The 27,918-nt window shown below is 44.6% G+C and overlaps 1 protein-coding gene across 15 annotated transcripts in view; it reads right to left on the bottom strand.

The window, feature by feature from the left end:
• The window catches only part of MACF1 (microtubule actin crosslinking factor 1), a 184,512-nt gene that overhangs the window by 142,938 nt on the left and 13,656 nt on the right, over positions 1-27,918 (bottom strand). For 8 of the 15 annotated variants that reach the window (XM_066573920.1, XM_066573971.1, XM_066573929.1 and 5 more), the window contains exons 2-6: positions 10,578-10,639; positions 3,935-4,024; positions 3,758-3,850; positions 2,812-2,889; positions 2,622-2,714 (exon numbers count right to left, since the gene is read on the bottom strand). In XM_066573920.1, coding sequence (XP_066430017.1) covers positions 2,622-2,714; positions 2,812-2,889; positions 3,758-3,850; positions 3,935-4,024; positions 10,578-10,639 — 416 coding nt within the window. Of the gene's footprint in view, positions 1-2,621; positions 2,715-2,811; positions 2,890-3,757; positions 3,851-3,934; positions 4,025-10,577; positions 10,640-22,309; positions 22,374-27,918 lie in introns of those variants that run through there. The other 7 variants (XM_066573961.1, XM_066574007.1, XM_066574015.1 and 4 more) reach the window with 2 other exon arrangements.

Genomic DNA, 27,918 nt, shown 5'->3' with positions numbered 1-27,918 from the left:
AAAATTAAATGGATATATGGACACAATACGAGTGCAGAGAAGTAGCCAAGTGCTCATACAATAGTGCCAACAATACGGTGCCAACCATATACCAGTCCCAGCCTTTGTCAGGAGTCATTACAATGCCGTGTAACCTTTTTGCCTGAACTAAAGCCCTGAGCGAGTTGTGCCTTCTCCGAAACCCCCTACTCACTAGAAAATAAATGAACCATTCAAAAATTGAAGTGCCATCCCCCCCACTGTTACCGCATATCAGCATATTGGTGCAGCAGTGTGTTGTAAGCCTGTCACTGGTGATGTATCAGACAGTAACACTGTGGCACTGTACTTCTGGATGGTGCAGGCACTTGCAATTTTACAAGCACTTTTCTTATTATTAATTTGCCTGACATTTCTGAAACCAGAACTATTAATATGTGCAATATAGAGGGTGTCACAAATGGGGCCACTAATAGAGCCGACACCACTATAACACTAACATGGGAATTTTAGAACATATCTCACCAATATATGAGAACTTGTATGCCTGGCACTATTGTATGGGTACTCTCATAGCTAGGATTACTGTATGGGCACAAACTACTATAACTAGCACTTCAGATATACAAAGCAAAAGGACACACACCAAAACGTGCCCACACACATTAGTGCAGCGTTGATCAAAGGATGATTTCAATGACAGACTGTAATTGTCTGGAAAGAAGTTGGACACGTTTACATTTTTTTGCTTGATAGCCACCAGTCCACAAACTATCTTTACTGAAAAAATGATCCCGCACTATTCCCAGAAGGATCACTTTTCCCTGGAATCACTGAACAAGTATGATCAGTTTGAAAAACTAACAGCCGTTCCAGTTGAATCGGCGTAACGATCCTTGAACAGGTTATCATTTGTTTAACCAACTTCCTACTTCTATCTAATGTGTACGGCCATCTTACGAATGCCCTCAAAATGCAACCAACCATCTCCAAACGGGGTATAGTTCGGTTGGCTCTGGATACATTAGCAAAAAGTCAAAACTTTCACATGTACACTTATTCATAGTATGTCAAATTCAGCTGTGACATATCTTTCTTATTAGCGCATTCTACTTGTGTCTTCAGAAAGGACAAAAACACGGATTCTCAAGAAAAGTAGATCTTCCACCAATTCCATTTCAGGAATCTAAAAGCTTATCAATATGTAGCGCACATAAACAGCCAATAGATGCCATAGACTTTCAAGAGTAGTCAGCGGTTCATTCAGCAGACAGTTTTTCCTTTCAACCGACCCGCTGTACACCTATATGCTATGCTTGGCAGCGTGTGCGTGTTTGATCAGTAGGGAGAGGGAAATAAACCACCACCAGACACCTCTAGTGGCTGTTCATCTCTTTTGAGAATGAAAGGATTAGGCATGTTGCAAACAAGCATGCCGGATCCCCCCCCCCCCCCCCTCTGCTGTGAATGAAGAGTCAGAGCACCCCCAAACATAAGATGGTCAGGTGGGTATGCCACATTTTGTGGGACCAATGGACATTCATCAAATGTATATTGCCACCTTAATATTAGAAGGGTGTATCAATGTTAGAGATTTAGTCACATTCATCTATAGACTTTCTGGATAGGTAAGAGGCCAACCACAAGTACTTGACTGTTTCTTTAAAGGGGTTTTGTCATTAGAAAAAAAAAGGTCAATACTTACCCATTCCTCCCCAGGCAGTCTTCTTACTACATCTTCCCCTCGCTCTTCCAGTAACCAGGGTCACCTCACCTCCAGCCGGCCTTCCTGTTATAGAGTGTACATTTGCAGTTTTCTCCTTCCTGTAGGTCAATGTACACTACATCACTAGTGACAAAGTGTTCATGGCCTAGCAGGAAATGCCAAATCCTATGCCGGGCTGTTGCCAGGACTGTGCATGCACGGTGTCTTACACCAATAGTACATGAACACTTCCGGTGACACAGCACACATGCACAGTATCAGCAATAGCCTGCAATAAGACTCGGCACTGCCTGCTAGGCAGTAAAAGAAACATCACTAGTGAGGTAGTGAACATTGACCTGCAGGAAGGAGACTGACGAGAATGTACAGAACGTCACAGGAAGAGGAGGATCTGGCCAGCTGGAGGTTACATGACCTGGGGACTGCAGGAGCCAGGAGAAGATCGGTGAAGAGAAGATGCGGTAAGTAGACTGTCTGGGAAGGAGTAGGTAAGTAATAATTTTTTTTTTCTAATGACAGAACCCCTTTAAGGCTGCAACCCCACACTGTGTTTCTAGTGTTTTCCCATGGGTTTTTTGATGTGTATGTTAGTTGCCATGGTTTTCAGCCAATCCGCTTCTACAGATGAAGGACATAATTTCAATAAGTTTCACGTGTAGAAGCCAATTGGCTGAAAAGCACAATGAAAAACCAGCAGCATTTCATGGTAAAACACATGTGGGTCTTCAGCAGTATCTCTAATGTGCAATATACACATCAAAAATTCCATCGGAACACAGCCTAACCCTGCATAGATAGTGCCATACACATCTGCAGATGGTTCTCATTCCTTTTCCCTTCTGCAGGTTCTAAGCCAAAATGGGCAACACTGGCATATCATAATGGCATACCACTTGAACACAAGACTTGATCTCACCTGAAAATGCAGGATTATAGTCCATATCAAGCCAAGGGTCAGTTTTGGGTTGCCATCAGTGATGTCATCATTGCGGATATTAACCAATTTCACCTAAACATAAAATCACAAACTTTTACTATGTAGTACTCATCCATCTAATATAACCGATTAGGCAAAAAAAAGTATTTTACTCCATCACAAGTAGTACCTGACGTTGCTTAAGGTAGTCCAGAGCAATCTGCACATTTTGCAGGCGGTGGAAACGCATTCGGCCCTTTTCCCTTGGCTGCAAGATAAAGGGGAAGTTTAAAACAGAAGTAAAGGTTTAAACTAGGAGGTGGAAGTAACTGAATTCATGAAAAGCCGTGGCAGAGAAACATAGTACAAGCTGTTAGGAGAAAAGTTAGTTTGCATATATAATGGAAAAATATAGATTAAAATTAGAAACAGTAAGGTTATGTTTACACGAGGCGGAATGTCTGCAGCAGAAACGCCGCAACAAATTCTGCACCCACAGCTGATTTCAGAAGATACTGCGCTCACCTCCGAAGTCTTCGGCTTCACCCGGTACCCGACGGCCTCTAGCGAGTACAGCGCTGTTGGTCAGGTGATGCTGAAATTCAATCACCGGACCAGCCACGATGCGCTCAGTACATTGTTTGACACAGTTTTGAATGTGGCTATGCTGCAGAAGTTGCCGCGGACATTCCGTAGCATTTCTGCCCCTTGTATACATACCCTTGGGAATGAAACAGGGAACGGAGATGGAAAGCAAACTTCATGATACTGTAAGGATTTCACTGATAGGTTAGAAGTGGGAGAAGCAGGAATGCAGGCGTTCATTAGTGGGTTGTGATTAAAAGTAGAAACATTTTGAGTTACAGGAAACCACACTTTCTCCGCCTCCTCCGGTACAAGGCTGGAAACCATTGCATTTTAACACGTGTAGTGACTGAGTAAAGGTGGCGTCGTGACCAAACAACTCTCATTCTATCTACAGGTCCTAAATCTCCCTCATGCTCATGCTCCGAGAAAACCACACAGCACACATCCACCTCCCATAGTCCCGTGTTGTGCTTGTGAGCGGATCCCCCAGTGCTGGACATCTTCCTCACACTGGGTTATCTGACACAGTGAGGGCCCTAGTAACATACAGCATCATCAGGGTGGTCTTCAGACTCCTCCCTCATCAACAGGCGGTGGGATGGAAAACGTCGCAGGCTCCGAGGAGCCTCAGGGTCCTTGTTCTGATGGACACGGCAATGAAATGGTGAGGAAAAGGGAACATTTGACGTCAGAGCATACACAGGCGTTAAATAACATATACTTACAAGTCTAACACCAGACAGGACTTCCAGAAGGGAGATAAGATTGTGCCCATCCCGCAGGTCCTCATAAAGATCATTGATGTGCTTGCGAACCTGTTTGATAGGACAAAGAAAGATAAATGATTTTGATCACTAGACCAACAGACAAAAGTGAAAACCGCATGGGCACTTTTATACTGGCAGACATTTTTGCAGATCAGTTGGCGCTTTTTCGGCTACATCTACATGGAGCAATCAGCAGTACTGTATGCAATCCAATGATAATTCATCTTTCAGGCACACATCATTCCATTGTCAGTAGCATATCCCTTAATACAGTGATTTTTGATACTGCATAAAAGATACAATCACCGGCACCATCACACAAGGTAATGATCAAATGAAAACTTGTTCCCTGTTATTTGCCCCCGTTAAAAGGTCTTTAAGTGTAGATGTAACAAATATAAGAAATTGTGGTGAGAAAGGTCTATCGAATTGTTTAAGGAAAGCTTTACCCCACCAACAGAAGCACTTCTTCCAGTGCATCCTAGATCCTTTCATGCCAGTGTCTCATAAACGTCTACGGGTAAGAAAAATCCTACTACATACCTTATTTAAGCATGCAAGACAACAGCTCTTTATACTGATTTAATACAAGGAGACATCATATAGCCATGGCAGGATAAAGCACATCTCTACAAATAATTGACCTTGTCCTCTTGTTTCAATGCAGAACATTTTTAACAGAACATGAGATAGCAAGATTTGGGTAGACCTCTCAATCTGCTGATTTACTGTAAAGGACTTTATATGCAAAGATAATCTTTCAAACAGCCAAAAGGTTGAAAGACTTAGGGATGTATTTGCATAAAGTGTTAATGGATTTAATGGTCATTAACACTTTATCATCTTCATTTGCATGTAAAAGGACCTGCAGGAGATGTTGTCAGAGCCCAGTGTGTGTTTAATCACACTCCCAGCTGTGCAAACAGCTACCCATACATTCCATTGTTCTTCTCGTGGCTAGTGTCGCTATATGCCAAGGGGAGATCATTATGCAGTCTTTTGAAAAGATGAGTGAATTGCATTCAAATGGAATGTATTTGCTCAGTCTTTCAGTGGTTGAACGATGGATTTTATGTGAGCTAAAATCCATAGTTCAAATTAAAAGTGCATGATGCCCGTGTTTACATGTAACGATTATCACTCATTTTCGCCCGTTTGGACGAATTTTGAGCAATAATCATTGTGTGTAAAAGGGCCTTAAGAAAGTGGGATAGATGAGCTGTTGAAAGCCCCTGAAACATTAGTCCACCATGCATCATAGACAATACAGACAAAATTAGTCTGGATCTACTGAGGAAAATCTGAAGTTCCTTTATAAGTTGCATCTGCAAAATGTATATAGAGGGCATTTAATTATGTGACAAATTCTTTTGTTCTTGTCCTAGGTAAAGTAGTCCGACAGCACAGGGCGATATCTGCTTGTAGAAACAAGAGTTCTCTTACGTGCCTGGCCAAAGACACCAGAACAAAGAAGGACCATGCGATTTAAGACTTTGCTGACAAAGGGTTTTTCATTAGGTTCAACATATGTGACTGGGGAGCTCCCGGGACATATGCTAAATGTACACTACCGGTCAAAAGTTTTAGAACAACTAATTTTTTCCATTTTTTACTGACATCTACACAGTTTGTTATCTCAAAAGTACTTTGAAATGAAAGCATAGAACAAACAAGTTAAGATGAATAAAAATAATGGATTAACTTTGTTGCACCAAATTAAATCTAGATTTTTGACTCTTCAAAATAGCCCCCTATAGCCAATATAACAGCTTTACACAACCAAGGCATTCTTTCTAGAATTACATTCAGATCTTGTTTAGAAATTTCTTCCCAACATTGTTGCAGAAGTTCCCACAAATGTGCTGCACTTGTAGGTTGCTTTGCTTTAACCCTTCTACCCAGTTCATCCCAAGCAAGCTCAATGAGGTTTAAGTCTGGAGACTGTGCAGGCCATTCCACTCTTTGAAGCATACGTCTTAAGTATAAGGGTATTGCTTTTTTAACCAATGTGTAAGTTGACAACAAAAAAGCACCCCAGACCATCACTCTTCCTCCTCCAGGTTTTACAGTTGGTGTCACACACTCTAAAACCATCCTTCCACCTACTCGACGGCGTACAAAAACCCTGTGGGCTCTACCAAAGATGTCAATTTTTGATTCATTAGTCCATAAGACCTTTCTCCACTTTTCAGTAATCCACTGGGGGTGCTAGTTAGCCTAGGCAAGTTTTTTTTCCTATTTTGCAATCTCAGTAATGGGTTTCTTACTAAAACTCTACCTGTGAAACCTGCAGACAGAAGTCTTCTCTGCACAGTGGTGCGTGAAGATTTTTTTTGCTGTGAAGCACCAATCACGCAAAACGTAGACTCTCAAAAACTTATCTCATTTTGTAGTGGCCTTGGGTCTGCCGGTCCTCTTACTGGCAACTTACACCAGTTTTTGGCATATGTTGGATTAAGCTATCCAAGCTATGAGAGAGAATTTCATGGAGTGAGAATTGATCGATGGAACGTTAGCGTTCCATTGATCAATGCCTTGTGTCATGTGACACGCGGCGATCAGATTACATCACCTAATGGTGCCAAAATCCCATGGCTGAGAGATGAGGATAGGCGTCTTCATATGCAAGTGTTTTACTATTTAAATTGCCCTGATTACATGTATTTCTATGTTTGAAAAGGCACTTGTATGTGCCAAAACACATCCCTATACAGTATTTTATTGTGTCATATGGATAAATAAACATGACATGCTAATTAGCTCAGTGGTAGTGTTATCCTGATACTTATTGGGCGCAGAGGATTTTTATACTATTTGGAAACCAATTCTTCTAAAGGCCCATTTAGACACAGCAATTATCGCTCAAATTTTCATTACCCTGTCACTCATCGTTGTCTTTCAGCGTGCTGATAGACGACAATGAGCCTCATCAGGGATTCACAGCGGGATACAGCTCATACTATTGTGTATAACAGCTGGGCTCTGTGCAGAAAACATCTGGATGCAGAAGACAAGACACCCCCATTGTCTTCTGCCTCCTCTGCTCTGAGCGCCCAGCTGTATAACAACCAGCACTCGGAGCGGGGAAACAGCTGTATGCAGAAGACAAGCGGGGACACCCTGCTTGTCTTCTGCATCCTCCGCTGGCAGCGCAAGGTGATCGCTCATCTTGCGCAGTGAATGACACAACGATGATCGCTCAAAAGTTGCTTGAGCGACATCTTTTGAGCGATAATCGTTGTGTCTAAATAGGCGCTAAGGTATAAGTGAGGGAATACTCCAATTGTGTACATGTCACAGATAGCTTAGAAGACATGAGAAGAGTTCTGATAAGTTCAGTGCCTTGTTTCCTCCTAATGAGATAAGCCACAGAGATGTTTGACAACTGAGTGTCCTATTTTCACCATTGAGAAAAAGCACACACTCATTGGCCCACACTAAGTAGATCAGTCAAACAATGGCTATTGAATCCAAATGATAGCTTCAACTTGTTATCTGGTTTTATTCAAATAAAGAACTATCATTGCATACTTTGCATTTCAATCACTCTATATTTTGAAGACTCCAGCTTGCTGTTGGTAGGGAATACATGATCCCACTCAAGGTAATCAAATCCAAGAGATAGTAACTCAACAGTTGCATGTGCACGTCCAGAGCAGAAAACAAGGTTCAGGTACCTAATTTCTGAGGATGTGTTGGCAGTGTTCCCTAACAATAGTAGCTGATCGCTGTGGGCAGGAGATAGCTAATTGCTAAATAACTAGTAAATAACTAAGTTTTGAAGAAGTTGCATAAAGAAGATTGAGGTCATGTCACACAGTTTGGTAATCAGACTCGTGAATTTACCACTCGGCAGCATGCATACAGAGTATGAACATGCAATGTCCGTTTTCCATTAAAGAAGTTTTCCAGTCAATAACAATTGATGACCTGCCTCAGGATAAATGTACTGCAATGGGGGAGAGAGCTGCACTACTGTACTAGGCCACTGACTGAGTTTTGAGCCCTCTGGCTGTCTGTGCCACCTCCTTGTCAGCTGATCATCAAGAGTCTCATGCAGCGGACACGCACCAATCTGTTATGGTGACCTATTCTGAGGATCGGTCATCAATAGTTCTTGCCCAGGAACCCCTTTACAAGCAAACTAGCTCGGAGAGCAATCATATTGTAAAGAACACGAGATATAAGCACGTGGCACGCAGTCTTTACACAATGACATTGCATATGGGCTGCAATTCGCCCCTCGCCATGTACCATTTTGGAGTGTATGCACGCAATATGCCGCAAGATAGAACATACTGCAATTTTTCTTGCGTGCATGATATACACAATACGTGTGAGCCACAACATGGCCACTTATGTAATATTGGTACAGGGTATTACGTGCGGAAAACCTGCACGCGTAATACGCAATTAACATATGCTTGTGTGAGACAGCCCTTAGATACAGGTGGTTGAAATGGAAGCTGCATATACCTGCAGCTCTCATTGCAGTCTTCACTCCTGTAGTTATACAGCCTGTGTCTCAGGCTATATTGCATACATACCTTTGATTTTGGTCTCCATATAAAGCTAAGAAACTTGATTTTAAAACCTGATCAGTGCTCTATCTGTAATACTGCCTGAGATACAGCAAGTTGATATGAGTTTTAGGTGCAAATGTATGTTCATGCATTTGGAGAAAAATTATTTCTGTTTGTCATAAAGTCACATGAAGGTGGACAAACTAATGCATTTTTCTTTAGCTTGACTATTAGGGGGCCTGTATACTGGCGAGAAAATCGTGCGGTTTTCTCACGATGCGAGAGTGCGCATGATTATTAAACAAATGATTTTCAATGGTTTTATTCTCATTTGCGCTGTTCTCACTCTTGCGTGAAAAAAAAAAAATTGTAGCATTTCCTTTCTTTTTGCGATATCGCTCATTGTTTTCAATGGGGCCGGCAAAACAGTGGTAGAGCATCACAATCTCCTGCCGCAACTGTAACAGCCACGGGAGGGATGAAGAGAATCCCCACAGGGATGCGAGGCTGTTTCTATGTGAAAACACCTCACATCCAGGGGTGTTCAGAAGGATTGTTAGGGTGATATCGGGCCGTGAATCACAACCCGATACCACTCTCGCCAGTGTGCAGGAGCCCTTAATGTGACATGGTATCACGATGGGCCGTGCTATGAAGGTATTTTATTTACACATCAAATTGGTTTACAATGAATTTTGTTGTGTTCCGATAAGAGAGCAATAGCTTTTTGATGGTTTAAGATAACTTTCGGCACCATGCTATAACAGTGAAGCTACAATTTGCTGCATCTGTTGCCGCCAATTGACCAGCAAGACAAATGCAATCAGCAGGTTGTCGGTTTTCAAGACATAAATGTGTTTTTGGGGTGCACTTACTTTCCAAGGCATGTATCAGGTATTTTGTAGGTTGTTGCTTTTTTGAAAAAAAATTCTAGCTTAAGGCTAGGACTACTCAGTAACCGACAGCTAAAGAGGGGGTGCGACCAAAGCTTGCTGCACTGCTCTACGACCTTGCACTGCCATTGAACTCAACAGAGATGCAGTACAAGATGCAGATTGCTGCAACAGCAACTCGACGTTTCCAAAATTTAAAAAAAATTCCAACCTTGATGGATTTATCGTGACGTAGGAGTCACGGTTCAACACCTTGCGACTCCATTGAGTTTAATGGCAGCACAAGGTCGCAAGATCTACACAGTGATCCTTACTCATGCAGCCAAAGCAAAGCTGCATCACTGCATTCTAAGGCCTCCTGCACACGGGTAAGACGGACCCTGCATGCGGGATTCCTGCCGTGGAGTTCGACCCAGTGCCCGGCCGGTGACCCCAGCTTACCTGTCCAGCGGTTTCTGCACACGCTGCGGATGTGTCGGCCAGCACCCCGTCGAGCATGCACAAAATTTGCTGGTGCTGGGGGGGCGACGCGTATCCCGTGAATCTTCCGCAGTGCTCAATACGGAAGTGCCACGGGACGGACGGCTTCCACTGAAGTCAATGGAAGCCAGACGTGCGTAACTTGCACAAAATCACAGCATACTGCGATTAATTCCCCGCGAGCAGAAAATCGCAGCCGATCTCCGCTCGTGGAGATGAAATGGTGTATTGCCATTGAATACTATGAGCAGTATTTGCTGCGGAGTCCGGAGGCGGACGCCCGCCGCGGTGTAATTGGACCTACTGCTTATTCTGGCTTGCAATGTAGTTTGTTTTAGAATATGATGAAAAAAGTTTCATCTAGGTTGTAATACCATTATTGCTATAATATAATGTTGGGATTATTTTGCTTTCAGATCGATATTTGCTTGGTGCTGAAGTGGTAGATTCCTTCAAATATCGAAGCCACAAACTTGTGCTTACCTATGGCTACAAAGATTTGGACTACTTTTTACGCAGAATATCCTTAACCAGGTGTACTTTAGGTTTCAAGATGTAAATGTACCAAATATGCTAAAAATGGACAGGTTGGAAAGTAAAAGGGAATGATAGATTGTTCTTTACACACAAAAAGAGGGGGTAGAGCACAAAAAGCTTAAATACTCTTAAAAGGACCAACTATTGCCAAAAACAAAGCGGGCTTACCTTGATGAGATGTTTGTTGACCCACTTGGTAAATGTTTTCTTTTGCACTCTGTCACGTTCATCTACAAGAAAGAAAATAAAGTAATTAAGCAAAAAGTCAAAACTTGAGTAACGACAGGTGCTCATGACCTACCAGGGAGGGACACTTTCCCACCCTCCACAGGCAAAAAGATTATCCTAAGCCAGCAAACTCCTACTGCAGCCCATTCTCTGCCAGGATTAGCAGGCAGTCACAATAATCCAAAGATACGGTTTGGAGGTAGGAGATTTTATGCGGGGTGGGGTACAGGGGAAACGTATGACAAGCAAGACACCTTTAGAGCAGGCATGGCACAATATCAGACAGACACACGGTTGGTTCTCCGCTCGGGCTTCATCACTATATGACACATGCAATGCTTCATCCTGAGGATGTGAACTCAGCAAACGGATTATTGCTAAATATACCGAGGTGCAGGGGAAGTGAAAGAGGCAGCGTTCAGTGCACAGCGAATACACCCAACCCAACTCTTATACTAACCCATGCAGCACATCAGGCAAACCAAGTGGGAACTGGATTGTTCTGGTCCCCAAATTGACCACATGGCAGAACTTTGCTGCACCTTGCTGTCATTTAGGTGGGCAGTCGCCACAGGATCCGGCAGTAGCACGTCTTCTAAGCAAAGCTCCTCCCACATCCTGCCTGGAGCCCCCACGTGAGACGTGAATTTAGGGCGCAGAGAAGCCAATCCTAGTCGGAGATAGGTGTTCTCCCTCTGTGAGGTGTCCTTGCCAAGTCAGGAAGCTGTTCCAGCCTGCAGCCACCTGAACTCCACATCTTCTTCAGGTATGCACCGCCTCTTCCCCAGCTGGGATATACTATGTAAGCCCACCTTAGTCCTCCCCTTACCTCTACATCAACCCAAACAGCCTCCAGTCATGTAAGGAGACAGCACTGAGCACTGACACTTCTCCATGGAGAGGAGCAGGGGGGAGGGAGGGAAAAAAGCTCTATCGTCATCCTCTGTCCAGCTTATCAAAAGCTGAAATTCCACATAAGGACACAGTCAGTAAGTGCCACATATCCATCTGTCATCACAGAGATGTATAGGAGAGGCTAGAAACCCCCAATACAATAGTGACCCCAGCACCTGGCAGTACCTGTATACTCTAATACACTGCAGAAGAAAAAGTTAACTTGCTTGGTTTTATAATTGTGAAAGCTAGAAGACACTAGAAATGATTGTGATGTGATAGACTGCGACTTACTGCCATCTATACACATATAGAATTTACTGATTATATCAGCTTGTTCAAAAATGTAAATAGTTACAGAAATATAGAAATTAAGTCTCCATTGGGTTACAGATTTGTATCATATGTCCCATATCAGAGTCGCCTGCCTCCTCCATACACATACATATGCTCTGAATGGGGAGCGATGGATCTCCGTGACTATGAAAGTGGCTTACCTCTCCAAGAAGAAAAGATCAGCCAAAATTTAAATCCTGATCCTTTTGTCCCCACCAACATCTGCGGTTGGTGACACTCGTGAGACCCGCATGCCCAAGATGATCAGTGACAATGTAATGTGTATGGCCGACTCCTAGGATATATATTGGAGGCCATAAGGCCTCATGCACACGGGCGGATTTGCATTGTGGAATCTGGAGCAGGTGTTCCGACTCTGGATTCCGCAGCCAAAACCCTCCATAGCATGCTATGGAAGAGCGATTCTTCATGCACACAAGCGGAAAACAATTGCAGTTTCCGCTTGCGGATAAAAAAAATGCAGCATGCTCCATTTTATTGCGATTCCCGCACGGACGGCTTCCATTGAGGTTAATGGAGCCCATCTGAACCGCAGTACGTCCACAGTTGAGACTGCAGATGGGCCACAGATTCCATGGAAGAGCAGGAGATTAAAAAAAAACCCGTACTGCACATGTGCGACAGCCGGCACATCCGCACATATTCGCAGTACAGAAGAAAGAAGACACAAACAGGTATACAGGGTCGCCGGCCACAGGCAGGAGTCCCCATGCGGAATCCGCACGTGCCGTGTACCTGAGTCCTTAAGCAGTGTTTCCCAACTCCAGTCCTCAGGACCCCCCAGCAGATCATGTTTTCAGGATACCCTATAGTAAGACCCTGTGGCAATGTCTGAGGCACCGACAATAATTACATCACCTGTGCAATATTGAGGAAATCCTGAAAACACGACCTGTTGGGGGTCCCTGAGGACTGGAGTTGGGAAGCAGTGGTGTAAAGGGACATCATGCAGTGAAACAAATATAGCACTTAAGGTCCTTTTTCACAGGCCGATAATTGTTTGAATTCCCGCGATCCAGCGAAAATCTGAGCGACTATTCAGTGTAAATACATGTACCGACAGAACGACGGATGAGAATTCATTGGGCTATCGTTCGTTGTTCAGTTTCTGCATGCTAAAAAACAAATGATGAATCGCCTCGTGTAAACAGGAGGTCGTTCACTTATGGATGATTGCCTGCTTACTGTGAATGGTGGTGGGTGGGTGGGAGGGAAAAAAAACCCGTGGCCCACTCCATCTCCATTCACTAGTGATAATCGCTCCTATGTAAAAGTACAGGAACAGTTTTTGCTGGGACGACACGGCAGGCATGTGCGCCTGGCAGGTCGTCCCGTGTACAAGCACATTATAGGGGTCCTTGTGAATAAATATTACATTTCTGTTAGGCTCCTTTTACAAAGTTGTCCTCAATTCCATTGTCCCCATCAGACAGCATGGTTGTTGGGCACTCCTTTTTAACGGGTTCTGAGCTGTCTAAGATAGTCATTAGACTCCTTTTACACGGAGCAATAAAATGTTCGCAAAAGCAAATGATGAGAGTTTGATCATTTGCTGGTGTGATATTGGGCCGTGTGATGCAAATAACAGGTATGATAGGGATGGAACGAACATCTAGCGGACATTTATGGCATATCCTGTGGATATACTATAGATGTCTGTAGTGGCAAAACCCCTTTAACTTATAAAACGGTGTGACCTTGTAGGCACCCCCAGGGGTGCTTACTGCAGACACTCATGCTGCTGCCATTTAAAGAGACTCACCTACTTTTAGCTCTGTAAGCTAAGCTAATGGGTGAGAGTAGGTGACCCGCCCAGTCCAAGGAAGTAAGCGTTATACTTACCTCCCCTGTCGTTTCCCCAGTGTGAGTACTGAAATCCAACGCTCAGTGCATTGAGCAGCGCTGCTTAGTAGCCAGTCTGTCTAATTTTATAATGGGCGGATGACGAAGCAACAATGCTCAATGCACTCAGCAGCTGCATCCAGCACTCATACCGGGGGACCGATGGGGAAGGTAATTATAACACTTGCATCACCGCATTCAGCAGGTTACCCGCTTGTACCCATAAACTTGGCTTATTGGGCTAAAAGGAGATGACAGTCTCTTTAAGGCTGGGTTTCCATTCATCAGTTGTGCAGTTGTTTCATTCCCAAGCCAGGCAACTGGTGCCTTTTGGAGCAATTTTGCACATCTGGCACCCAAATTCAAACAGAAAACACTGCACGTGTTTTTCTGTCCAGTGCCGAGAGGCATCCAGTATCAAAATTGATGCTCTGAATGCCATACAAAAACCCAGGATCCGTTCTGGCATCAATTTCACTGCAATGCCGGTGGAAACAAAAGCTGGACAACTAGTTCTTAAAGGGGTTGGCCCACAAAAATTATTGCTTCTAGTAAAATCCCACGCATAATTCTAAATTTTTATTTTAAAGTGTTTCTATCCTCAGATACTCCAGGACTGATGTTAGAATAGCACCACCTGTTTCTATTCTGTGTCCACTCCAGTAATTGTGCCAAGGTGGTCACACATGCTTAGTCTTGCTTCTTTCTGCTCCACTGGGTCTGTGAAGGGAACCCTGGTGCAGCGAGTTACTTCATCTTCTCATATGTCAGAAGACATATCGGTACTGAGCGAGTGATAAGAGATGAGACAACATTGTAACTTGATATTACAGGCAAAGTCCCCATTAACGAAAATAGGAACTTTCCCTGTAATACCAAGCCTTGCCATTGCAGTGGGAATGGAGCTGTCTGCTTCCTGCAGAAATCATCTCAGTCCATAAGTGCACCAGCCTCAGTGAACAGCTGACCAGTAGAGATCCTGGGTAATAGACCCACACCGATCTACTATTGATGACCTGTCCTGAGGCTAGGCCATAAATAGTTTACAACTAGACAAGCCATTTAACTAGAAATATTTTTTGTGAGCCAACCCCGTTTAAATAAATCTATATGCAGGCAGGCCTCAAAATCATCACGGCCCCACCTCCTCTCTCCCATGGTTAAAGCTGTAGGCCACCACAATTTTTAACATCAAACTTTGTGCAGGGATATTGAGTTCTGTAAGAGAAAATTGGAGAATTAAACCCCATTAGGACCCGGTTTCCTGTAAAATAAGGCAGGGTCTTAGATTAATAGTTAAATTTTTTTTTACCTGTATAGCTGCCACAATTCAAATTAAATTTTTAATGAACTGTAACTGACTTATTTTTGGAGTAGGGCTTATATTTCTAGCATCCTCAAAAACCCAGAAAAATCATGATCATGCTTATTTTTGAGGTAGGTCTTATTTTTAGGGAAACAGGGTATAGAATGTGAAATTAGTAAACACAAATTGATCTGGATAGCTGGAGGTACACTGTAAAAATGAAAAAAAGCGAATTGCAGGATTTATCTTGGATGGCCACTTACACATCACAATTTTTTTTATAAAATACCAAGAAGCCCGGACGTACATAAAACATTTTTTTTCTCAAAGATGGACATTTGATCTGATTATAAATGTACATAAAAGAACATTGGGAAACACAAATCCAATTGCTCTTCTAATGAAGTTAATCACCAATTTACAATACATCCACTGTTGGTCATTGTGTGCATTTACATGGGCCAATTTATGTTCTGTATGAAACATATGAACTGTAACTGAATTGCTAATAGTTTTCTGTTAATGGTTACAAACAACCTATTTATTGCTCCAATGCATCGAAAGGAAAAAACGAAGTAACTTTGCAAAGAGTTTTGATTCCAAGTCTTGATCCCCTATGTATGAGCAGCCCTGGGCAGACCTGCGTTTGTTGGGGTTATGGGAGGTCCTAACACCTCAAGCCTAGCATTAAGCATGAAGGGGGGACAGATGAAGTGAAGTAATAGAACATAGGACCGGACCATATCCTCTAAGCAGGATACAGAGGAGCGGTACACACAATGCTAGGATACTTTTGATCATTTGTAAAGTGGCTTGCATTGTTTACATTACTTTAGATGCAACGGAGCAAATATAAATGGTAGCAACAATGCCGGTCAGTATTATATGTTTACTTAAACAAGCATTATAATTTGCTCAGAAGCTGATCTGTGCCTTTAAAGATTACATTTTGCCACAAAACACTGAATGTGAATTCTGCACTGCAACAATCATCAATGTCACATCATGTACTTTGCTACATCTGCGCACATTTACTTCCAATTTCCTGCCGCTCTAAATGCAAAGATTAAGGCCACGACAACATGACATCAGCGCAGCCAGACATCTGTCGGGGGACTTTTATAGCAAACTAGCATTTTTCCCCAAATTCTGCCCCGCATGCACATGACTGCTGTCTTTTTGCACTACTATTTTCCTAGACTCTTCCAATGGCCGAGGTCTCCTGGTTGTACGCGCAGCTTTGGGCGTCAGTGTAATGTGGTGATCTCATTCAGTCCTATAGCTCTAAGCAATGAAAGCTGGGGCTGCAGACACAAAAAAACATGGCTGCTGAACGGATGAATGGCTCAAAATGTAAGTGATTTTACTGCATGTAAGATGAGCAGGGGAATCCAAGCAACGCTGACTGGCAGAATTATGGGCTGACTGGCAGAATTATGGGAGGACTGGAGATTTCATGGGACAAGAACACTTTTTGGAAGTAGAAGGAAAAGTACAGATTATTAGTTTTTGATGGGGGGTAGGAATGTCTCATCCCAGACGACCTTCAGTACCAGACGTAAACATGTGTATGGGCTAGCCAAAGTGTCCGCAAAATCACTAAAGTGACCCTTTTGTTTTGATGACCATGGAAATCCCAGGATTCGGGCCACTTCTGATCAAGGACTGGCCTATCCTACACATCGATGGTCAGGAAGGATTTAATTCCAGAGAACACCACTAAGCCCAAATGTTACTGTAAATAAGCCAGAAAACATCTTTACTTCCCTGTATTCATGGATACTTTAGTAATGGAGTTCTGACACTTTCCTCTAAAGCTGCTCAGTACAATGGGGCCCTCTGCTGGTGAAAATAAGTAATACAAGTCTAGCGCACTCAGAAATATGTTCTTAGCACCAGTGAAATCACCACCAGTATCAGACACTATGCTTACAAGGTGTTAGGTTTCCAATAAGGATTACTTGGTTTAGATCAGGAATATTGCTCAATGTACTCTCCATATTATATATAATTTTTTTATTTTTTTTTTTATACTTTAATGACAAAGCTTTCTGGTATGATGGACTCATCACCAGCAAGTGTCAACATCAGGTTTAGAGAGCAGGTTAGTCATAGGGCCATGGGGGAGGGAGAGTCACCAAAGTAAAAAAAAAAAAAAAAGGCTTCGCTCTTTTCAAAAGTCAACCACCATGTTCGTACACAAGCTGTGTCTGGTATTGCAGATCATGGAAAACAGAGACTTCAGTACTGCAAGTAAAAACACTTGGCTTTTCCATGGAGTTTGTAATAGTGTGTGGTGATCAAACACAAGGTGTGAATCGTGTGGGATTTAATGCAGTTGATAGGACGTCCCCACAAAACAAAGACGCAGCAGCAAAAGATTCTCAATGCAGTGAGCGAGGCCTAAAAAAGGTCTCCTTCTACATAGTTTAAGAATAAGTGTCTTTTCCTGCAACTTCTTAGCATTCTTCTACAAGACGTCCTCTGCTGAATACACGGAGCACAGTCCCACAACCCTCGGCTCAAGAACCACGCGTGGATCTCATAAAACTGGTCATACAAGGGACATAGCTGTGAGCAGAACACTTAGGCTGAATGCACATGGCTAGATTTGCAATGCAGAATCCGGAGCTGGCGTACGCCTGCGTAACCCGCAGTAAATACCCGCCATAGCATGCAATCTAAATTCATCGCCTAGCGACGGTGCAGCATTCATTATCTGTACTGCACATGTGCGCCGGCCAGCATACCCACAGCACAGAGAAGAAGAATCCGGACAAGGATGCAGGGTCGGACTCCGCTGTGGGAAACCACATGAGAAATCTGACTCAGCTGTGTGCTCTCAGCCTTAGGGCTCCTAACGGATATTTGCTGCGGAATCCGTGGTGGGAAATCGATTCTTCCTGCACACCTGCGGAAACCAGCTGCGGAGGGAAAAAAATTGCAGCATGCTCCATTTTTTCACTTATTCTGTGTAGACTGCTTCCCATGAAGTCAATGGCAGCCGTCCGATCCGCGCCCCTTCTGCAATCATATTGCGGAAAGGTCATGGATTCGGTGTCATTGCTAGGCGATGATGCGGAAAAAGCAGGAGTTTGAAAGAAAAAGAAAAACTGTACTGTGCATATCTGACGGGACCATCCGCAGTACAGATTGAAAACTCAAAGTACAGGTACATGCTCCCAGGGACGGAATCCGCATGCAGAATCCAGCCCTGCCGTGTGCAGGCGGCCTTGAAAGACTTGTGCCAAGTTATAAAGTTATCGCCTAACTTAGGGATAGGTGGACGACATCATGAATGGCGGGAGTCTGACCCCAGTTCTCACATAGGATATAATTTGGCAAAAGCCCATTAGGTGCTTTCATATTAGCTGAGAATCAGCCCATTGTAGGGGGTGCCCATCTACAACGCAGGATGGTAGAGGATCGCTGGCACAGGGATGAAGGAGTTACCACTAGTCAGCCGCACAGCTCCCTGTATAGATGTGCTGTTGACCAGCGAGCGTTTTCTTTCTGCTCACAAAGAAGACATGATCAGACAAGAAACAAGCGTTTGCTGGTTAATCAGCCGATCATGGGCATATTTACACGGCCTGATAATGCGCCGAATGTTCTTGCCTGATCGCTGAGGCTTGTAAAAGGCCATTTATTCCGCTCACGCCTAGTTCTCCCACCTCCATATAAACATGCAGCTCACAGCACCCAAGTATACACATTTATTTTACTAGTAAGTAGGAGTTGAGCTGCCGCTGATCACCTCTTTTACCGCTTATCTCTAGGCAAATAATAGATTGAGCACATTGACAGATATCAGGGGACAACACGCTTCATCCACATTTATCCAATGCCCAATGGCAGCCTATACAGTTGTAGACACCCAACTATTATGTAGTATAAGGCCATAACGGTAAACCGCCGAGGGGGTCCCACAGAACTTTACAGCTGTGAACCCAGCTATGACGCTGTGTAGAGCCGCGTATGGCTGCAAAATTGTACCCATACACTCTTTTTTTGTTTATATTTCCCGCTCTGTCACTAAGCGATGTAATTGCGTATGGGCTGTTGGTATATACCCAAGAGTAGAGAACAATGGGCTCTATCTTGCATTTATACGTGCCATAATACAACGTTCTATTTTGTGCTTGCGGATTACACAATTCCGACACACTAATATGAGTGGAACTGCATGAGGCAATGTAACCGATTGCCTGCAAGCTACCACGTATCACATGGGCGTACAGTGCCCACGTAATACGAATACCAATAGTCGTATGAGCCCGGCCTAAGGGCTCATTCACTCGACCGTATCTGTAAAACACTTCAGGAGTCCTGCAGCGCTTTACTGGTCTGTGTGAGCCAGCAGAGACCGTGTATGACAGCGAGTGCCCTGCGCATGACTACATATATCACGCACACGGTCATATGTAGTGGGACTTTTTTTTTTCTTAAATTCTCCGCTGTGTTTCATAGCCGGGTTGTGTACGAGTCGCCGCCCATACGCAATGTATTACGTAGGGACAGTGTGCACACGCTGCTTATACAAATGTATAGGGCTCACGCTACGTGGTACGCCGAGAAATAGAGCATGCTGCCATCTTTTTCTCATGCGAATCTACACTTGGTTGTTACACGCTAATGTGAACGCTCAATGGGAGTCTATTTACCTTCATTGACTCCATTCACCATGTGTCACGCGGTCGTGTAGATGAGCCCTCAGTGTAAGGGGATATTGGGGTAAGTGCGCTGTAGGCTACACTACAGCAAGTGGATTTAGTTTCTAATTGCCATATGAGGTATGTACATGTGCCCCATCAGTAGGAAAGTATTGTGACCAACAGTGCATGCAGGGACAGATAAGATATCTGTAGAGCATTTCCTGCCCCAAAACTGTCGCTCAGAGGACTGGATGTAAGAAGCCTCTCCACCGCACACATCCGTGTCATATCAGTACTGCCGGCGGCTTCTCCATGCCACATTGCTGTGACAGAAAACAAGACTAAAGCGTAGCAGTGAGAGAAGATTCTAGCTGGCCTCAGTATACAAGCCGGCTCCTTATCGCACAGGGACACCTTGTGCCGCCGTGTAGGGCGCAGCACGTGACGGAGGGCACAGGGGTCACAGCAGGAAAAGGAGCGAAAACACCAAGAGCTCCAGTCACACAGAGGGCGACGCTCACACCAGGGGGCACAAGTACTCAATGCCAACACAGATCCAGACAGGACGACCAGGAATAGCGCCCCCTCTCACAAGACATAGAGAAAGGGGGAACTAGCCGAATGTCTGTCACCACCTAAATACACAAACCGACCGACACGTCATACAGCGGAGGGGCAGAAGGAGGCGCTAATGGGGAACCTCAGGAAATGGGAAGGGCTGAAAGAATATGTAGCAGGTTCAAAGTCAAGAAGATTCATGCACCACAGTGTTCCCCAACTCCAGTCCTCAGGGACCCCCAACAGGTCATGTTTTCAGGATTTCCTCAGTGTTGCACAGGTGATGTAACTATTGTCGGTGCTTCAGACATTACCACAGGTGTACGTATTATAGGATATCCTGAAAACATAACCTGTTGGGGTCTGGAGTTTGGGAAACTCCGATGTACCAGATTACTACAGAAGAGCTATACGGGTGCCTTCACACTTGCAACCGCGATATCGCTGCGTTTTTTAAACGCAAATGTCAATATAACTTTCTAATGTTAAAAATGTACTGCACAAAAATAGCAAAGCACAACCTTTTTTGTGCGATGGGGTTTTAACATTAGAAAATCCTATTGACATTTGCATGAAAAAATATGCAGCGATAACACGATCACAAGTGTGAAGGCGCCCTTAAAGAGGAAGCGCAACTACCCCTTTATACAGGACAACTATTAGATGAATAATCACCAGAAGAACAAGTCAAACGATTGCGGATCAGTGTGAACACGGCCGCCGACATGGTGATAAGCGACTTTTCTGAGCGAAAGATAGGCGCTCCGTGTAAAGGTATCTTAAAGGGGTTTCCCAAGTTATTGGCGGCAGTGGGAGGGTGCAGAGTGCAGAAAAACACCATCACACAATGCCCACCTCCTGCTGCCGCGCCCACCTGGTCCGCTGGTCTTCTCTTTACAAGCACTGTAGCGGTTATGTGGGTTCTTTACCCATGTGACCACTGCAGCCAATAGAAGCCCTGTTAGGGATGTCACTGGTGACGTTTCGTAAACCTGCCAGGTGTTTCTACATTAGCAGCCTACGTGACATCACCAAACCTTCTGTCCAGATGACATCACCTATCAGATGCCGCAGCGCCAGACCTCCGACACGATGGCCCAGTCATGAGGAGAAAATTTTGTTTTAAATAGTCTTGGCCACAGGGAACCTAAAACTATATAAAATAACTCAGAAACCCCCCTATAAGAGAGATGTCTATATGTACATACACATTTGAAGACAAGCGGTGTGATAGTGAGCATGCACAAGTGCTATGGGGAGAAGAGGATATACACAAGCACAGAACAAGTAGGGCACAGTCACATGAACCCGCTAGTAAATGATACCAGGCACAATGTCATCTGCTTGATACCTTCTTCTCAGGCGGCCTTTTGAATTACTAAGGACAAGCACAGATAGGAAAACAAAAGAGAAGATGAAATGAAACAGATGACATACAGGAGCTGACAGACAGCATGAAAGCCACCGGCTAGTAGACATAGATGCGCTGCGTAGGCAGGACCATGGGACTGTTTTACTGCTCGTTTGGTTGGAGTTTTCACATAGTAACATAGTATATAAGGCCGAAAAAAGACATGTCCATCCAGTTTAACTTATTACCCCCCAGTCTTGATCCAGAGAAAAGGCAAAAAAAATTAAAATTTAAGTTTAAGACTAATGAAAAAAGTTTGACCAACGAGAACAAGTTTTTCGAGCATATGAAATGTTTTAATCTTAAACTAAACTGCATGTCCATATTACAGAGCTGTAATAGAGCTTCTGTTGAAGAACACGGGGACTCTACTGCACCTCTTGCTTGATACATAGCACGTTCCATCAAACGTTATGCATATAACGGTGCCTATAGGAGTGCACAGTGGTTGTCCGGCTCTGCTAGATAGAAGTCACTCAGCCTCCATGCACTTCTGCACAAGACGCTTGCACAGCTCTGTAATGTACATGAGCTCTAAAGCTAATTAGAAGACACAAGCATGCAGCTATAAGAGAAAGGGTCTGTACTTACCCCTCCATAGAGAAAGGGTCTGTACTTACCCCTCCATAGAGAAAGGGTCCGTACTTACCTTTAAGCTTGTTTAGGTCCTGCAGAAATTTCCTGTAGTTGATAGTCATGGTCACCTCCGGTGGACATTCAGCAGGAAGCACAAAGGTAAATGATCCCTGTCACCAAAGCTCCAACCCCCACACTATGCAAACACAGGGTCAGCGAGCATCAAGAGGTCATCCAAAGACTTCAATGACGGCAGCAGAACTCTGTAATTACTGCAAACTATGATGCCAGCAGCCCATGGCGATCATAAGCCATACATGGGAGCCATTCTGTAAGTACATCCGACCCTAGACTACTGAACTATCCACAGGCACTCCTGATGCAGCCAGCATCCCAATGAGAAGAATGCAGGGACCAAATGACATATCAGGAGAAGCGGTCCACACATGTCGTAGCTGAACACAAGTGTGGCGACCGGGAGATTGGGTTTCCTCACCTGCTCCCGGACAGCTGGCAGGTTCAGGGGAGAGAGGAGAACGGTGAAAGGAGAGGATTACAGACACACATGCATCCTACCATCCCAAAAGAGCAGATCCTTCAAATTCTACAAATATTCCACCACTCACAAGGGCATTCTGCCGAAGTCCACAGAGCTAAGCCTTCTAAAGTGGCACAAAGTTTACGGTACAAGTAGATTTGTTAAAAAAATAAAATAAAATTTTATAAAAAGACGCACTTTTCCCAAAGGACTGATAACAGATCCAATTTCAGGAAATAATGGTAACTGGACACCTTGAACAATCTGTCCTATCTGCAGGCATCATGTTATAGAGCAGGAGGAGCTGAGCAGATTGATGTATAATTTAATGGGGACAGAGACCGTATAAGACCGGCTTCACACAACCGGAGTTCAAGTATGGAATCTGCAGTTGTCACCCGCGCAGATAATAAGTGGATAGCAATTGCGATTTCCGCAAGCGGATTCAATTGCGGGAGATCTGCAAGTCAAGCTCATAGGGATGCATTAGCATCCACAAAACAATTTAAAGCAAGATATAATTTTTTCCCCGGCATGCGAATTGCACATGTGGGAGAAAAATCACAGCATGCTCTATTTTCTGCGGATTCCTGCACGGACGGCTTCCATTAAAGTTAATGGTAGCCGTCCAATCCGCGGCACACCCGTAGCCGACACTGTGGACGTGCTGTGGATCTGCGGAAAAGCACGAGATTTTGAGAAAAAATATGCTGGGCGAGTCCGGATGCATCCACTGCAGAAGAAAGACGATCCGGCCGTGACAGAGGAGACCCGTGCTGGCTCCAAGGAGGTGAGAAAATGTCCCATGGCCACAGGCGGATTCTGTGCGGGATTCCGCACTCAGAATATGTGCGTGCCATTGACATTGGGCCTTAAAATTGCAGCATTTTCTATTTTTGTGCAGAATCCACATGGACAGACTCCATTGAAGTCAATGAGGACTGTCCAACTCGCAGCCCATCTGCAATTGACATTGCGGATAAATTGCAGGTACCTGCATCATTGCCTAGTGACGGCGTTGGAAAAACAAATATTTAAAAATAAAATCTGTACTGCGCACGTCCGACGGCGAGAGTCCGCGAAAGAGAAGGTACGCAGAGCCGCCGGCCGGTGTCCGAGTAGGATTCTGCTGCGGGCTCTTGCATGCAGAATCCGACTATTTCGTGTGCAGCAGGCCTAAGAGATCGTTAACATTAGTATTCGGGAGTTCCCAAACGGAGCAGGAAAACTGCACCTCCTGGCCGAATAAATCCATTCAGTGATGGAACCAAACCGCGTCAAATGGACCTCCATTGACTATAAGAAGGTCCATTAAATTTTTTGTCAAAAGGCGGGATGCGGACCCATGACACTGCAGAGATCTGCGGCTCACCCGCTCCTGGCGTCTTACATCTCTGCCATGCGCCAGCTACTGGCCAACTGGCACATGCGCAGAGCGGAGCCGGCCCGTCACTGCTGCCACTCTGTGAGGCCCGCACTAAAATAGAACAGGACGCAATTTGTTTTCCACACAGGCTTTTTCGCAGGTGTGCAGGGGGCCATATACAGATAGCTGTCAATCACTAATAGCTCCACCCATTGGACTGTTCAGCTCAGAATGTACAGAGATAGAAATGAATAAAGTACAAGTTATACTGAATCTTTCCCAATAAACTATATATCAGTCTGCTCAGCTCCTCCGGCTCTATATCATCATGCCTGCAGTACGGACAGCGTGTTCAATGTGACATGTTCCCTTTGAATGCATATAACATACGTATGAGCTTCTTAAGTGACCAGTACAGTAAAATCCACCATAGTGTACACCCACTATAGAAGCACCAGTACCTCTCATGTGGCTTGCTGACTATTACTTTCAGGTGGTCGCTCTTTTATTTCAAACTCACTATAAATTGTTATATCCTTAATATATACTGTATGACATCTCGAAAGCAGATATGTCTGCAAGGATTTACAACATACAGTTCCTATCGGTTTAATCAGCAGTTCACATCCAGCACAGGTCCACTTATGGTAAACCAGATCTTCTTCTATATTTCAGAATTTTATTATCTGCATGTCTCTATTTTAATCTAATCACTCCCTTTTTACGCACATAATACACAGTGAATAGAGCCCATTGATTTCAATGGGTTCATTCAAAAGTGCTTACTTTTTCACGCACTGTTGAATCTCGTGAAAAAAAAATGCAGCATGTTTATTTTCATGCGTATTATGAACCAAAACAGGCCACTGAAATGAATGGGCCAACACAAATACACGGCAAATCAATGGGCCCTTCTACTTATGCACTTAAGATCCCACAGGAACGGACAGTTGCAGTTTTCAGTTGCGTAAAAATGTGGCATATAAGCCCATGTGAACCAGCCCTTAGGGTATAGTCACGTGGGCCCTATCCGTTGCATACACGCAGCTGGAAGATGCACACCTATCGGTGTGGATTTTGCCACCGATTTAACCATTTGCATTGGTTGAAATGCACGCTCAAATGCGAAGCAAACGACTGACATTCTGTGGATCTAAGACCTGCAGCCTACGGGGTGTCAACTCCACATGGATTTTTCTCACACCATGTGGACAGAAGACGGTTTGCTGGGCAAAAACTATTGATGACCTCTCCTTAGGACAGGTCATTAGTAGTCAATGACCGGAGACTCGACACTCGGAATGCCTAACAACAAGCCTATCGCCCGGCCTGCTGTCAGCGTCATAGAGGATGGGAGCGGACGTGCCCTAGTTGGCTTCACATCCACTGAAATCAATGTGAGCTGAAGCCGGCTGTTAGACTTCCAGGACTTCCATCTCCGATACTGGGGACGGCCACACAACTGCAGTAGCTGCTTCATCTCCTATTGATTTCAATGGAAGTAAAGCCAGCCAGGGCACGTCCGCTCCTGTCACCTTTGACATTGACAGCAAGCCGGGTGATCCTGAGCATAGGTCATCAATAGTTGTTGCCTGGAAAACCCCTTTAAATCTCATCCCCACAGCTTGTACTGAAAGTGCCTAAAGAAATCCGTAGCATCTACGCCCGGCATGAACATACTCTTAAGGTTAATGAACACTGCTACATTACTGATCCATAAGACAATAAATGGGGGTTTTAGAATATAGTAGGTTGCTATGGTAAGGGTATATTCCAGCAGAACGGGCATCATTAATGCATTGCCTACTGCTGTGTGCTCCCCGTGCGGGAGTTATACCCACTGAAAATGCTCCTGTGAAAGAGGCCTAAACATACATTTCTCAGCGTGGTTCTCAGCCATCACCCATGATGGAGGCGCAGGGTTAGTTTTACTGAGGTCAAGCCTAAACCACATACAAAACCCCTCGTGCAGAACGTCTGACATGTCTAATGATAAACTAGGTTTGCACAAAAGGAGAACAATTTCCTGTGAAATCCCAGCTTTCCACAACAGGAAGTTCCATGAACTCCAGTACACAGAATGGAGGGATAGTTTTAGGCATATAATACATAGATCTGAACTCAAATTCTCCTAAAATTCCCCTCGGATGCAACATACAGTAGATATGCCTCAGATTTTATGGCATGCAGTTGTTTCAAGTATTTGAGAAATACGAAGGGTTAAGACAAACTGAGCAGACACCAGAAATTCCAGTTGAGGGAGAGACCAACAGCTGGGAATCCATAAACCAGTTGCTGGTTGTCCCACAACCAGCTGCTGAGCCAGTAAAACCAGTCCCCCAAAAATCTATACCGATGAGACCAGTCCAAGGAGGCATCAGAGCCTCACAAGACTTGCTGAAGGAGAGAGCGTTCCAAGTCAGTCAGCCGGACACCCATCACTCTGTTTAAAAGTAGCGTTACAGAAACAGACGTGTGTATCACCAGGATATACCGGGGGCAATATACTGCATGTATGAGCAGGATATACCGGGGGCAATATACTGCATGTATGAGCAGGATATACCGGGGGCAATATACTGCATGTATGAGCAGGATACGCGGGGGCAATATACTGCATGTATGAGCAGGATACGCGGGGGCAATATACTGCAAGTATGAGCAGGATACGCGGGGGCAATATACTGCAAGTATGAGCAGGATACGCGGGGGCAATATACCGCATGTATGAGCAGGATACGCTGGGGCAATATACCGCATGTATGAGCAGGATAAGCGGGGGCAATATACCGCATGTATGAGCAGGATACGCGGGGGCAATATACCGCATGTATGAGCAGGATACGCGGGGGCAATATACCGCATGTATGAGCAGGATACGCGGGGGCAATATACCGCATGTATGAGCAGGATACGCGGGGGCAATATACCGCATGTATGAGCAGGATACGCGGGGGCAATATACCGCATGTATGAGCAGGATACGCGGGGGCAATATACCGCATGTATGAGCAGGATACGCGGGGGCAATATACCGCATGTATGAGCAGGATACGCTGGGGCAATATACCGCATGTATGAGCAGGATACGCTGGGGCAATATACTGCATGTATGAGCAGGATACGCTGGGGCAATATACTGCATGTATGAGCAGGATACGCTGGGGCAATATACTGCATGTATGAGCAGGATACGCTGGGGCAATATACTGCATGTATGAGCAGGATACGCTGGGGCAATATACTGCATGTATGAGCAGGATACGCTGGGGCAATATACTGCATGTATGAGCAGGATACGCTGGGGCAATATACTGCATGTATGAGCAGGATACGCTGGGGCAATATACTGCATGTATGAGCAGGATACGCTGGGGCAATATACTGCATGTATGAGCAGGATACGCTGGGGCAATATACTGCATGTATGAGCAGGATACGCTGGGGCAATATACTGCATGTATGAGCAGGATACGCTGGGGCAATATACTGCATGTATGAGCAGGATACGCTGGGGCAATATACTGCATGTATGAGCAGGATACGCTGGGGCAATATACTGCATGTATGAGCAGGATACGCTGGGGCAATATACTGCATGTATGAGCAGGATACGCTGGGGCAATATACTGCATGTATGAGCAGGATACGCTGGGGCAATATACTGCATGTATGAGCAGGATACGCTGGGGCAATATACTGCATGTATGAGCAGGATACGCTGGGGCAATATACTGCATGTATGAGCAGGATACGCTGGGGCAATATACTGCATGTA

Source organism: Eleutherodactylus coqui, chromosome 1, assembly GCF_035609145.1.
Source record: "Eleutherodactylus coqui strain aEleCoq1 chromosome 1, aEleCoq1.hap1, whole genome shotgun sequence".
Lineage (NCBI taxonomy): Eukaryota > Metazoa > Chordata > Amphibia > Anura > Eleutherodactylidae > Eleutherodactylus > Eleutherodactylus coqui.
This window is presented reverse-complemented; position numbering and strand designations above follow the sequence as displayed.